The sequence below is a fragment of the Glandiceps talaboti genome, chromosome 1 (genome assembly GCF_964340395.1).
Source record: "Glandiceps talaboti chromosome 1, keGlaTala1.1, whole genome shotgun sequence".
Lineage (NCBI taxonomy): Eukaryota > Metazoa > Hemichordata > Enteropneusta > Spengelidae > Glandiceps > Glandiceps talaboti.
This window is the reverse complement of record NC_135549.1, coordinates 20,749,035-20,763,593: the sequence shown is the minus strand read 5'-3', so window position 1 is coordinate 20,763,593 and position 14,559 is coordinate 20,749,035. Positions and strand designations below refer to the sequence as shown.

Sequence of the window (14,559 nt, the reverse complement as noted above, 5' to 3'; positions counted from 1 at the left end):
AATTTGGTTGTTTCTGGGTTTACGAACAGTGAAGAGCTGTTGATGAAACTATTATGCAATTATTGATATGCATTATATTTGTGAGTTTTGGTAAACAATTGGAACTTCAAAACTACTTTGCAGATCCACATTCTAAAATGAATACGTACTTTATAAAATAACGGCTTGGATTTCAATATCAATATATTGGATTTCAGTGCCAGTGGTGCTATCTTTATTAGCCCCCAACGGGCACCACAGTACTCGAAGGTGGCTTATGATATACTTTGCCGGGCTTGTTTTACCACAATTAGGCATAGGAAATTATAAGAAGGAAACTTTACCCAAGATATTTTAAGGATTTAATGTGAGCAGTGACCATTTGGGCAGCACATACCCGGTCATCTTTCTACTGGCCCAGGGGTAAAACACACACATACGCACTTAATGCATTCAACAGTTGTTATACAGATTAGGACCGATCATCATCTCTTCTAAATGAAAGTTCCTTTGTAGGAAGATGCTGTGATTTAAAACACATCTTAGTTTACATGTATTTTTCAATTTTTACGTGCACCATTCAAATAAATCTTTTTAAATACGCCATAACTTTCTGTTCTAGCTGAGCAGAGCAGCTTTATTAGTCATTCTTTACAAAGTAATATAACTTAAAAATACAGACACTTGCTGATTATTAATTAAAAGGTATAAAATAATTATTCAATGACTGTTGGCATAGTGATTAATACACTATTGTACCTTTTGCAAATGATGATTCGACAATTAGTCTGTTTCTAGTTTAGAGTGGTATTGCAGTTATGGTATTTCAATCGAAAGGTGCTATATATACGTCACTGCTAAAGGAATGTCAGTCTCAATTAAAACTTCAAACATGTCATATCGCCACAGTTCGGTTTTGTTTTTTATAACTCGTTGAAAATAAAGTTGAAATGGAATCTCGTTAGGGATAGCGAAATTGTGTTTTTTTAATCGTCACATAACTACAGTGAGATCTTTGACAGTTTAAATATATACTTATACCTTGCATAAGTCGGTATGATATATATATGTTGTTTACATATACAGCAATTGATGAGTACATATTATACATGTACATTTATTTTGAACAGTCTAAATGAACTAAACGACCGAAGTTAGGATCTCTTGCTTACAGTAATTCATTTTCATATCTAAAACATTCTTAAGGTAAACCAACTTGTCAGATTTTGAACTTATAACTGCAATAAATCTACATTATGAACGTGTGACCTACATCAAGTTTGCCAACTGAAATGTCAGCGAAGCAGTGGTAGCAACAGTATTTGGGAATTCAACCACTCCTGGGGATTTTCACTTGTATTTCAGCAACTGCGCAATACTGCGTGCATTGGAAATCTTTCTTGAGGCAGATGAAGCAGAAATTCTGCCCACAGCGACATTTCATTTGCTTGCATGCATCTATGTGCTCGATCAATACACCGCAAGATGGGCAAGCACGATGGGAGGGACAGTTCGGCACAGCCCCTATGGTCTTAGGTTGGCAAGTTTTCAGGATCTCCAATTGTTGATCCTCTCCGGTGCAGCCGATGTTGCCACAATTTGTGGTTCCTCCGGCTTTCCATTCTCGCAGACAATTCCAACAAAACTCGTAGTTGGACCTCTTCTTCATAGTACAGATTGAACAGACCACGCGTGGATTTTTCTCATCTTGTCTTTCACAGAAAGAACTGCAGCGTGGGCATTCTTGGACACCCTGTTCAAGGAAGAGGCAATTCTGAGAAATGTTATCTTCGAATTCGCGTCTTTCTTGAGCATTCAGCTCAGCCAGTTGCATCACATCGGTGTAGGACCACTCCACATCACATCTATGCCCACTTCCATTTTTACGAGTAGCTGGACAAAGGAAGCGATATTTACCATTTTTGAGCACACTTCGACAATAAATCTTCAGGGACTCGGGGCCGATAGCGTGTCCGCATGGCATCTCGTACCGTTTAACGTGGCGGGTGTCATCGAATGTAATGATGTCTATCGCCGTTGTCAGTTTAACCCCGAAAGGGAGCTTCATCTGTGTCTTGATATTCACGCCGCCTTTGAGATGTAACGAAACGAAGAGATTCGAGCCATGTTGCATACAATAGTCGGACACCTTCCTCTCTAACCCTGGTAGCACAAGCTTGCCCGAGAACAAGACAGTTTGCTCGTTGACGGGTATGCGATTTTTCGTACTTATTCTCTTAAGCAACTCATCAACAGTATCATTCTAGAGACGAAAGGAAAAGACAAAATTGCAAAATACGAATAATCAAAGAACCCCTGAAGTTCTATAATAGAAAATATTCTTTCTACATCTGAGTAACGCCCTTTGTCTTGGTCCTTCGAATGGACAGCTGCATGAGTATGAAACACACATGTTTAGACCTCAATCTTTGCTCTGAGGCTAGCTCTGCTTGCAGACGGTGCACACATTTCGCTCAACACCGATGAAGAAATGGACGACTTAATCAGTATGCAAGCATGACTATTCTGAGGCGGAGAATGAATGTGAACTTACAAATTTTAAGATTGTATCACCTACCTTGTCGATGTCGACTATATGCGTCTTCCCAGTCGGGCCATTGACAAACACCTGCATTGTTAACGCGAGTACTTGTTAAGCGCAAATTGGATTAAGGATGAAGAGTGGTAAAAACTGCACGACTGTACAGCACCAGGGGCTAACAAAAATGAGCCGAACACAAGCATACCTAATGGTTTTAGAACCACTGTATTCAGAAAAATCTGGAAAGTCCCGTGGAAAATACCGGGGTAAGTCCCTGGTTGAAATGAAATCATCAACCAAAACACACCTGAACCAAAGTGAGACCGAAACAACACGGTGAGAGAATATCCAAAAATAGAAACGTTATCAATATTGTCAGTAATGTGTGTGTGATTGTCGTTTTCGTATATCCCACAATTTAATAATGCCATTAAGTAAATTTTGAAAACTCACAGTATTTACAGACATTTATTTCAATTGGAAAACAGTTTTGAAGTGGTTCTGACGTGTAATCATTATCCGTTCTGAAATCTTGAATAAGTAGCTACACGGGAAATATATGCTAGTTTGACTTCTTGGATAATTTTGCTTGTCATGCCTATTTTTCCATCTCCATTTCTAAATCAGAGCTTATCTGATTTTAAATGTGCACTACACGACAGAGTACATTTACAGTGTATTAATCTTTTAGAGCAACAAAATATATGTTCTTGTGAAATGGTACCGGTAATATATTATAATATAGATCTGTTTTCCCCGGTATCTCTTACTTGCTTTGAAATAATGTAAACCATAGACCGTAATTTGTTCTCGCAAAGTAGAGCAAATATTTCTGCTGAAGCAACGAAATATGGCTTGCGGGTACGTACGGTCTGGACAGTGACGTAAAAAGGCCTGTGGTTTAAGACGTTGTAGACAGCTAGTAGATGGGAACGGTTGAACGTATAAATGACTGAATTGTTACAGTACTGACAGTACAAAACACTCTAGATAATCTATCAATTGAAAGAAATGACAAAGTGCCAGACTACAAAGATACGCTCTCTCTTCAATGGAATTGAAAGCTTCAAGTTGATGTCTTGAATTTTACTTTGAAAAATTCCGGATTTGATACATAGCTTTATCTTTTGTCCAAAGACAGCGTATTTCAAAGTTAGAACCGTTTACTGGATATTAAAGGTTTTGAGTTCGCCAAAATGTCTACTGAACAAGTTCAGTGTACGAGAAAAGTTGTTCGCAGGCTGTAAAAAAGGGTGTGCTTCTATGTTCCTTTTCGAAGTGCTACTGCTAATCGTAGTTCGCTATGTTGAGTGTCCACCAACGATGACCCTCCTCTCAATCGTAGTACAACAAACAACAAGGATTTATCTTTGATGTAGTAATCAGAGAGAACTTTGCCTCTACCTGGTTCTAATTGCTTTCCAGCATAGATAACACGCTGCTCAGGTACAGGGATCTTGTTACGTTCACTAAGCTTCGCTAACAGTGTATTCACTTGAGCATGCTACAGGACAGATAAAAGAGAAGGGATGAATAAAGTGTGTGTGTGCTGTGTCTAGCCCTGTAAGCTTATAACGCTAAAGATTTTCATGATACAAATTTGAACACAATTGTTAAATACAGCATTTTCTTACCTGGTTAATTTCGATCACTGTCGTCGTCCCCTCAATACCTTGAATGAGTACTTCAATCATTGCCATGGTTACCGAATGACACGCCACGTACACGTATATGTCACAAGATTTCTAAGCTTTGGTTAAACGCCAGACTCACTATTCTAAACCCCGGCGTAGTACTGTAAATATAATGGCGCTGTACAGACTGTAGTGATAGCCTATGGGTTTACACGTAATGATAGAAAGGGGCATCCCAACGTATTTCCCCAACACACAACTACGAAGTGATTCGTTGGTACAAATGATGACGTCAGCCTTTATTGAAACTACATGCATAACATCGATGAACTACAGTAAATGCAGAGAAATCTAAATAAAATACACTCTGGTTATAGTACACTAAATTGTCCAAAAAAAACCTACTCAAGAAGCCCTGCTACAAACTTCCGAAATGTTAAGTCACCATAGAACTATAATTGTTTTACATATATGTAACAAGTGCGTATACCAATTTGGTCAGTGACTACAGCCCTAATTACCTTCAGTTTATCATTGTGTAATTCATGTATTTTGCATAAATCCATATTCATCTACCAGAGAAAAGTATCGAATATTCACAAACGGCATTACACATGTACTATATTCTATTTTTTGTGTTCTGACAGGAATCAAATTACAAAAAAATGACTGCTAGTTCGAAGTTTGAAAGATGTATTGCTACAAGTCATTCTTATTATTATTTCTAAAAGTTCAAGTATTATATCATCACATCTTGCGTCTTTTCATTTTTTGTTTTATTTAGTCGTTGCTGCACTTCGTTTTGCCAATGTCTCGTAGTCCCTCCTGAAGTGTTGGTATTTATTCAGCACATCGTGGTCAAAGGAATTCTCTATCTCTGGTTTGATGAGCAGTGAATAAATGGCATGCAGTAACTGTTCTATGGTTCCCGTGGCGACCCATGCGTCTCGGGAAAGGAAGCTAAGACACACTTGTCCTGTGGCTTGGCTGACATTGACGTGATAAATCGATGTCAGAAATTGTACCTGTATAGACGAAACGATTTAATGTAGTTTTTTCAGTTGCTAGTCAATTAACTCTAATCAACTTTCCTGGTATCATGGAATCATTTATCTTTTGTATTTACGATGTATAATTCTACTTAAAATGAATATTATGTTATAATATATTAATATTATATTATATTATGTAATATGTTATATTATATTATATTATATTATATTATATTATATTATATTATATTATATTATATTATATTAGTTTTGGGCTAGAGTAATGTTCATGAATGTTCACAAAACTGATTTACGCATACATTGCGATATAATCATGGTAACAACTGTGTCTATGTTACTTCTGAGAATGAATAATACATAAATAAGCTTTATTTCCATAGTTATAAATCGTTAACATATGAACACGAAGAAAAATAATTAAATTTCAAAATTCGTCTCATTAGAAATTATGAATGGTATATTACATGATCCTTGAAAAGCAATATATGTAGTTTTCTTTACATACTGTCACGTTAATTAAAATGCAGACGACCCCTCCCCCGACTCTAAATTAATGCGATTGACCACAAATTTATACTTACAACAGGTGGTTCCATTGGATACTCTTCACTGAGAAATGTGTTAAGGAATTACCTTTATGTAGAAGATATACATTTAACACAATATAAACTAAGGTAAGTACACCAGACAATCTTTAAAAAGCTGTATTGTGTTTAATATATACCGTAGTTTTTTACTTTTTTATTTCCGACCGACCCCTGAGTTGATCTTATACATTATCATTGCTCGGCTGTCTTCAAACTGAGTGTTATACATTACCAGTGCTAGGCTGTCTTCAAACTGAGTATTAAAGGATACGGTAAAGAAATCCGAATCTTGAATTTTCCCCCTGCGTGAATAAAAAAACATAGTATATTACTGCCGGAACCTAGCATAACCCATGTATGTCTGATAAATTATTTACATTGTCCGTGATAAAATTAATCCCAAAATGTATCAGATGAAATTCTTTTCTTTTTTAATTTTTACAATTAGAAACTACTGAAATTTCAATTGTATTTTTCCTTACTGATATATTTATATAATATATTCAAACTAGCACTAATAATACGTTGATACCTTACCTGCATAATACGACTGTTCTGGACCATTGATCTCAGCTTCCCAAATGTAAAAATCATCTGATGGTAGATAGACTCTAATACCATGAAGGGGAGATTTCTGGAGGGCAGCCAATTCCTTCCGCAGCCTTTCTTTCAAAAAGATCAATATCATATCTTAGATACATATTCATGTGATCACATTGTTTCAACCATAGTTTACCTAGGTAAGGAATTCACCGGAATTGCCAGTTGAAGTAAATTTTAATGTGAATATTCATTTGTTCTTGTATGTACATGTAATCACAATAGCGTTTTCTCACACGGTGCTCGCAACGCTTTGCAATTATTGACCCTGGTACGGACCTATAACAGCGCAATGGTCCTTTATACTTCCTCAACTTCCTGGGGAGCATGCAATTCATTGCAACCTCTATAAGTGCATAGGATTAAAGTATTCATATTGGAACCTCTGTCCTATCTGGTTCTACAGGACCTTTGTTTTATCTTAACATTTCCAAGTATAAAATAAAAGTACAATCAATGCAGAAGGACCCCCCTCCTCGATTACCATACAACTTACAAGATGATACCTGACTTACCCATCAGCAACAACATAAACTAGAATAATTTGACAAGAGCGGGTTTTTCCACACACTGTGTGGCGTCTCTTTGTTTGAAACTAAGTTAGTGTAAGGTCAAACAAAAAGCTGCTTTCGTTATTAAATCGAAAGAACTAGTCTAACCCAGCTTACTGTCGACTACCATAGTATACAGTATACTACAGACCGACATTGTAGTACACTAGACTCTTACCTGTTACCCATTTGTTTCTGGAGACTCATTTTAAATGCGAAAAATATTATAGCCGACCCTACAGCCTTCTCTGTAGCTACAGATCTCAAGCAGAATACAGTGTTCGCCTCAGCTGCTAGACTCCGAGCTGACTACAGTGGTAGCTATTCATTCAAGAGTTCAATACACACGGCAGATCACCCAATTGTACCTACATATACATAGCAGGGTTTTCCCCAGAATTAGGTTGTTGTTGTGAATGTGATTGACTAAGGGGATTTCTGGTGAGCACGCTTATACCATGGCTATTTTTAAGTGTCTGGGCGATTTATCGTAAACATCAATGTAGGTCACCTTGGAGCGAGCTCCGTGTATGACGCATATATACACGCACGTATTTGCCAATGACATGTGTGTGTGACCATTATAGAATGTAACAATTAGTATGATGTTGACATCTTTATTATTTTCTAAATACTAAATCATCAAATGTCAAAACGTGAAAACTCTTCCCAATGTTAATTTTAGTAAATTTTGAAAAATTAATCGCATATCATTTGCATCGTCAGCGGGGAAATTCCCAGCTCGATGAATGAATCACGGAAAGTCCGTTCTATTTTAAGTTCCAATATATAAGATTTAGCGTTGGTTTGAAAGACTCATCTACCGCTGACCACATATGACGGACTGAAGGGAAAGATTGTCATCCACCATGGGGAATCTGTGGCAACTCTTCATCTACGGTCTGCAGGGTAAAGTGACCCCTATTGAAATCCATAAGGTGAGATATAAGAATCACTCATAGTTACATTTACCGTTTGGTAGTTTCTGGCGATGGACAAAGCCCTTTACGTTACTTGTGTTTAGACTGCATATAGTTATGCTTCAAGCAGTTGAATATCTATATATATTAGAATTTTACCATTATCATAATGTAACAAATTTTACATCTATCATTGATCTTGATAACCTCTATCATTGTCACTCGAATTCCTTCCTAGAATTCGAGACTAAGCTAGTTGAGTGAGTAGTCCACTGGTAGTCTAAACCTTTCAGAGATGTATTACTGACGCGGTGACTGTCTCCGTTTTAGAAAGTACTGTTTAAACGAGCGAGGGTGTAGATTAATAGTGTAATAAGTAATAAGTGTCTCTCTAATAAGTACTACTTGATGGTGTTAATCTTAACTTATTATAACGTTCTTCCCGTTGATAGGATGCATCGGTTGATGACCTCTTGAGAAAGATAAGTGAATGGAATCAAATTCCTGAAGAAACTCAACGAGTCCTATACGCCGGTAAACAACTAGAATATGGCAACAGCAAGTATTTGACCGACTACCACATCGAAAACAATTCTAACTTATTCGTCGTTCTACGCCTGAAAGGTGGTTCGTTAGAAGGAGCCAAAGAGCTCGACGATGGTGTGGAGTTGACTGATGCACCTGATATGATCACATGGGACGATGACCCTGAGAATAAGAGAGCCAAGATGTCCTGTGGTCATGCCATTGGCCCCGACTCTTTGACAGCCTATTGCAGAAGCCTACTCAGCACTGGTAAATTCCGATTCCTCTGTCCCTACGTCAGTCCTGATTCCAGCATATACTGTGGCCAAGAGTGGCAATACATAGATGTGAGACGTCTGGCTGTGCTGACTGATGAAGAAAAGAAGGACTTTGAGACGAAGATCACCAACAACTATCTACGTAAAGCAAAGGGTATTCAAGAGTGTCCGAGCTGTAAATCGTTGTGTGAGAGGGAAGATGGTAAAGGTAGGCGAGTCATATGTCCGCTCTGTACTCACACAAATAATGGGAAGTTGTTCGAATTCTGCTGGTTCTGTCTACATCACTGGAATTCTTCAGGTACTAAAGAATGTGGTAATGGATTATGTAGCGGTCAAGATCCACGCCTGAAGATTCTCAAAGAGTGCCCGAAGAAAGAAGTGGTTGGGGTTCTCTGTCCTTCAAGACGTGCCTGTCCAACCTGTGGTACCTTGATTGAGCACGTAAAAGCCTGTAAACAGATGCAGTGTCCCTGGCCCTGCGACCAAAAGTTCTGTTTCATTTGCCTCAAGAAAGCAGTGAATGACAAATACACGTGTGGGTTGTGGAACTTCAAGTGTGACGTAGCAGATGTCCAGAAGAAGATTCCTGGCTCCGAATAGGCTCCGAATAATTCCCATGTTATACCCAATTAAGATCACATTCCTTTTAAAGACTGTTAACTAGATTTAGGACTCATTTAAGAACAGCTCAAGACATTTTCATCCATGTCTCTGTATAATATTTAGGTTTTAGTATCTCTAGATTTTCAGAGGAACGAAGCACTATGTGCAGCTTCTTTGATCCTTCAACTGTCCCTGTAACTGGCACATTTTTGTCATCAAGTAACCAAAGATATGTTCCCTAAAAATGGCAAATGACTTATAAAAAGTCACGTTATCTGTAAATTAGTGGCCAATATTACCTAAGTGTAGTGACAAGTATACATCTTGAACGAAAGTTTGCTTTTGAATCCTTCATCATGTTAAAACTGTGATGAGTTGTAACTGGCGTATCATTTTTCTATCAGATAGTCACAATATATTGACTGAAAATGGTAAAAATACAAATAATTAGACATTTTACATTTTAATCAGTGGTCAATATTATCTATAAGTAGAACATTACAGTAACTGGGTAAAATTGTTGGGGTGCTGAATTTTGGGTGCGGATACACGTAATCTATATCCACACCATATATATATATAACCCCTAAATACATTTCTGTCTGTCATGTAATGTTCTCCTCTGCACTGAATTCTAATAAAGTTTATCATTATATTATCAACTACTCTTACTATCTCGATGTCATTCCTGTAATTACCACTTTCCTATAACTTTGCCCCAGTTAGTGTACAGGTAACCCTTGAATAACTCGGTCAGACTCATGTACATTTAAAGCAGGGTACGAGTCCATAACCATTATAATCTATGGTGATATACAAATCTACTTTGCAGGCTTCGGGTTGTAAAGATGCACTGGGTGCTTCTTATTGGTCTTTTAACATGCTAACGAGATATGGATAAACTGGTAAAGTTATGATTTTAATTGACTGATTGATTGATTAGTGATATTTCTTATCGATTTCCTAATAAACAGACTTGCATGATTGAGAGTAACATCGTTTGAGTAATCAGAATCACTGCAGAGCTCTCCCATAATGTCATGATCTGAATTATTCATGAGAAGCAATTAACGTTTATTCATCAACATAACCAGACGTGTCTTACTAGTATTACCTGTCACCTGATTCAAAAGGTCGCCTGACTCAACCATTCGGCAAATATAGTCTCCCAGTTTCTACGCATCAATAACTTAACATAATTAAGCCTTGCCAGCCGTCCTAGTCTTAACCAGAGATATAGCCTTGAATACACGTAACTCTCTTCTAGGCCAGCCCCATTTGACTATAGAGTTAAACTTGAGGAGTCCGAAATCGATGCTGAAACCCACTGCCAGATGTTAATATTAAGATGTAGGTAATTTAAAAGGTGAAAGTTCACATTATTTGAAACACGAAGCTTCTCGACCTCGCTCCTTGCTTGATTGGTTTTTTCACCAGCCACTCACTCCCACAATTTGCATAATTATCGGCACCAGTAAAAACATAAGAACTCAGTCGTACGCATGATTCTGATAAAAACGATGTTACGAAATCACGCGAGATTTCGCAGTCACGCGAAATTTCAGTAAAAAGATCAAGTAAATCGATCAATCAATCAATCAATCAATCAAAACCAGACTTAAAAGTCTAGATATATATACGAGTCTGTTCATAATGTCCAAGTATCCCACAGAGATGATACATGCAAATCACATCCATTTTCGGACGGCAATATACTACAAAATCCTATTGGTGTAATTATGGTACTTATACGTCATTTTGATAGCTATTAAAATATACCAAATCAAATAATTTGTCTATGTAAAATGAGGTGTGGTCGCTACTAGACCGACTTGGACGTAGTAGTGGCAGGGGCCAATCATATATCTACCAGGCCCATATTTTGAATTTGTTATCGTTCCCATCAAAAAGAGCGACATTTGCCTTCATGGTAGTTTTATTCCATAATCTTTATATGTAAGCCCTGCATTCTTACGTATACACACAAGAGAAGCACACACACCTGTTCCTGTACGTTCGTACTTTTATTCATTCTAAATTTTACATCTCACGGGCTTTGATTGAGTGATGTAAGGCAATATGATGTGTGTGTGTGTGTGTGTCATCATTTTGGAAATTTGTTTTGTGTTTTGATATGTAAAAGTGAGATGAGCACTCAAACATTTATTTTTACAAGTACTTTACATGCCAAAATACAAAAATAACCAGATTTAAACTGAATGCCTTCCATAAGGGTAATCTTGCAATTTCATGATTCATGCAAGAAATTTAGCTCTACATCTGTGATTTTTTCAAGTCCCAATGAAAATTAGTTGTCAAAAACATTGCTCAAATACCAGGAAATCTTGCCATTCTCGACTGCACTCGGCTTTTATGATCCCCTACATACCCGGGATATGTACACCCGTTTCCATGGCAAATAATAAATGAAATTGAAACCCGCATAACATTGCTATTACGCATCAGAATGTTTACTCACTTCACGGTATGGATCGTAAGAGTTGAACGACTTTAATACAGTGAAGTGATAAGGTATTATTGCCCTACTTCATCCCTGGGTAAAGTGTATACATTCTTGTTTCGATCGAGATTGACAGATGCACCATCTGCTCCAAATCATATACATGCGTGAAAGGTGTGAAGTGAGCAGACGGTCATGACTGTATATTTTTGCAATAAAGCTTACAGATGATGTGTATTTTCAGTGCTCACCTCCTTGCTTTGATGTAATAATCTTCAGATTCAATGAAAATATCAAAACAAACACTTCCTGGTTTACCTTACATCGACGTTGGTGGCGCACTTTCAAAACCGAAGCGTGTGTGCAACCAGACGATTGGCCGATTAATTACACAAATTGCTCATTAATGTCCATTTTACCAAAACTTAATCAGTTCTTGCCATTACTCAACGGAACAGTTGTGCCAAATTTCGTTTGAATTGAGCCAGCCATTTTGGAGAAAACGATGACACAGACAGACACACAGACAGACAGACATACACACAAACTTTCACCCACTAATACATCTCTTCCTTACGGAAGAAAAAATACATATATTGTAAGAGAATTGTTTAATAAAATGATGCATTTTGTTGAGTGTACCATCTCACTTTATCACTCACACTGTCTGTGAATGTTGTTGTTAAATATGATGGTAATGGTAGCAGTGATGATGATGTAATTAAGTGTAATTATACAGTACCCCACCCCCACCACTTCAGAGATGTACATTATGGTACACTACATTAAACTAACCGTGAAAATCAACTTCAGCGTCCATACATAACAATGAGAGATATCTTTACGAATGTATGTGGGCTTTGCGAAAAAGATCTCACATTGGGCTTTAACTTACCTATTCAGAGATATTTTGGTTGGCACACATTTGCTTGGTTAAAGACTGCCTCACAATTAACTGGCCCCCCCCCCCCCATTTCTCCCCAGGGCCCCATGCCGTACATTCTGATCCCAGCCTTATTACTGTAGACCATGTTTATGTACAGAACACAATAGTCAGAAGATGGATTAATCGAATTTATAAGTTACAAAAGAAGTTATCCATGCACGCATGTAATGTTTGATAGCAGACTTTATATTGTATATCTTTTTATAAAACATGTTTTGACTCATCACAAGGTGTATTAATGAAGCTGTCATTATTTATGACCAAGGGGGTTGGAGAAATTGCTTTGAAAATTTAGAAACTTTGAGTAACCCCCCTGCCTGGCTTGAAATGTGTTGAGTAACCCCTTCCTACCCCCACCATTTCACAGTCATAACTGTTAATGGCATTCCACAAACATTACACAAATTGAGGTTGAGTGTTCCATTGAGACATCCGTCCGTCCATCCATCCATGCACGCACGCACGCACGCACGCACGCAAACAGACACACACACACACACACACACACACACATACAATACAATACCTACCTACCTACTTACATACATACATACATACATACATACTTGTACTCCGGCGTGGGCGTTAAATTTCGACTGACAGTTACACATCAAAATAAAAGGGAGCAGTGTGAGGGTAGGTACAGGAGGGGGTCCACTTCAGCCCCTAGAAAATTTTGAAATGCAAGGACTAAAACTAAAATTGTATTATTTTTAACACGCCAAGGTGATAACAATACCTTCCCCTGATCACAATTGAAATTTTAATTCAGAATACTAACACTAGAAAAATTCTCAAAGTGTAGTTGTATGTCGTAGAATACTTACATATTCATTTCATGTAACCGAACGCCATGTACTAGTATCTGTGGATTGAAAAGTTAGCTATATATTACCATGTTCTTTGTTTTCATCATGTATTTAATATCTATAATCAGTATTTACCAGTTATACATATCTGCAATGAAACCTGTCAGCTCACCACGTTACTATATCATCCCAGTATCTGGTATGCTTTCACTGACTGACATATATTAATATACACAGTGATATTCTAGATGAGTTGATCCTATTTGGTCAGACTTTGCCCTCCTGCTGTGTGTGGCGTTAGCTGTTTATTTCTTTAACCAGGTTATTCCTTACTATCATTTAATGATGTGTTTTATGTAACAGAACTCTATGTACTAGTATCGGTTTGATCAATTTGTATTACAGAAACTACATGTATATGTCAAATGTGTATGCATTTTCATAGGGGCTGTGTACTGAAAAATTCTAACAGAAAAAAAAACATAAGTTAAAACATAAGTTAAAAATAAAATAACAAAAAGTTTGAGTAGTTCCCAATTTCACTCCCCAGTTTTTTAGTGACCCCCCCCCCCCCAACCCGTACTCCTCCGAACCCCCCTCCCCGACCCCCCCCCCCGTCATAAATAATGACGGCTCTCTAAATTGGAATTGAACATCCTGTTGTTATGGAAGTCTTGTATGTCAACCGTGGAAATAGTACAGAGCATTTCTAGATTTAATTCTTGTACGAAAATAATGCGACTGCTTGTATTATTGTTTGCCCGCAACATCGTATTGTGTACCTAATTTGTTTATATACGTCACGGTTATATTTATTCCCTCTCTTACATGAAGACCGCGTTATAGAATGACTGGCAGCGTACAATGACGTAAATCAGGTGACGCTGACGTCACAGCTAAATCTGCACTTGAAACCCAGTGATTTCACTGTGTGACACTGATCGCGGTTCATCTATCACGAAAAATCTTGTTATCTTACTCTAAATAATTGGACTAATACCTTTCGAATAATACTTTATTAAATTTACCGCCTGGCCTTACCCACTTTCGATTTCTCTGTGTCGGCATAGTGTTGCGCATGCTATTCCATCGAATATTATATACAGTT

At 37.5% G+C, this 14,559-nt stretch overlaps 4 protein-coding genes across 4 annotated transcripts; 1 reads left to right on the top strand and 3 right to left on the bottom strand.

Moving 5' to 3' along the window:
- Positions 1-626: 626 nt before the first annotated feature.
- On the bottom strand, positions 627-2,754 carry LOC144437761 (uncharacterized). The gene is made up of 2 exons (XM_078126781.1): positions 2,558-2,754; positions 627-2,242 (listed from the first exon to the last, which is right to left on the bottom strand). Exons 1-2 carry the CDS (start codon positions 2,612-2,614, stop codon positions 1,310-1,312), a joined length of 990 nt encoding a protein of 329 aa, XP_077982907.1. The 5' UTR covers positions 2,615-2,754; the 3' UTR covers positions 627-1,309.
- A 2-nt stretch (positions 2,755-2,756) lies between these two features.
- Positions 2,757-4,349, bottom strand: LOC144437769 (uncharacterized). The gene is made up of 2 exons (XM_078126793.1): positions 4,156-4,349; positions 2,757-4,025 (listed from the first exon to the last, which is right to left on the bottom strand). Exons 1-2 carry the CDS (start codon positions 4,219-4,221, stop codon positions 3,783-3,785), a joined length of 309 nt encoding a protein of 102 aa, XP_077982919.1. The 5' UTR covers positions 4,222-4,349; the 3' UTR covers positions 2,757-3,782.
- Positions 4,350-4,438: 89 nt separating this feature from the next.
- Positions 4,439-7,341, bottom strand: LOC144440003 (uncharacterized). Its single transcript, XM_078129234.1, has 5 exons — positions 7,085-7,341; positions 6,293-6,417; positions 6,027-6,057; positions 5,750-5,777; positions 4,439-5,180 (listed from the first exon to the last, which is right to left on the bottom strand). Exons 1-5 carry the CDS (start codon positions 7,111-7,113, stop codon positions 4,932-4,934), a joined length of 462 nt encoding a protein of 153 aa, XP_077985360.1. The 5' UTR covers positions 7,114-7,341; the 3' UTR covers positions 4,439-4,931.
- Positions 7,342-7,720: 379 nt separating this feature from the next.
- LOC144438620 (uncharacterized) lies at positions 7,721-9,892 on the top strand. The gene is made up of 2 exons (XM_078127727.1): positions 7,721-7,844; positions 8,279-9,892. Exons 1-2 carry the CDS (start codon positions 7,776-7,778, stop codon positions 9,230-9,232), a joined length of 1,023 nt encoding a protein of 340 aa, XP_077983853.1. The 5' UTR covers positions 7,721-7,775; the 3' UTR covers positions 9,233-9,892.
- The last annotated feature ends 4,667 nt before the right edge of the window (positions 9,893-14,559 follow it).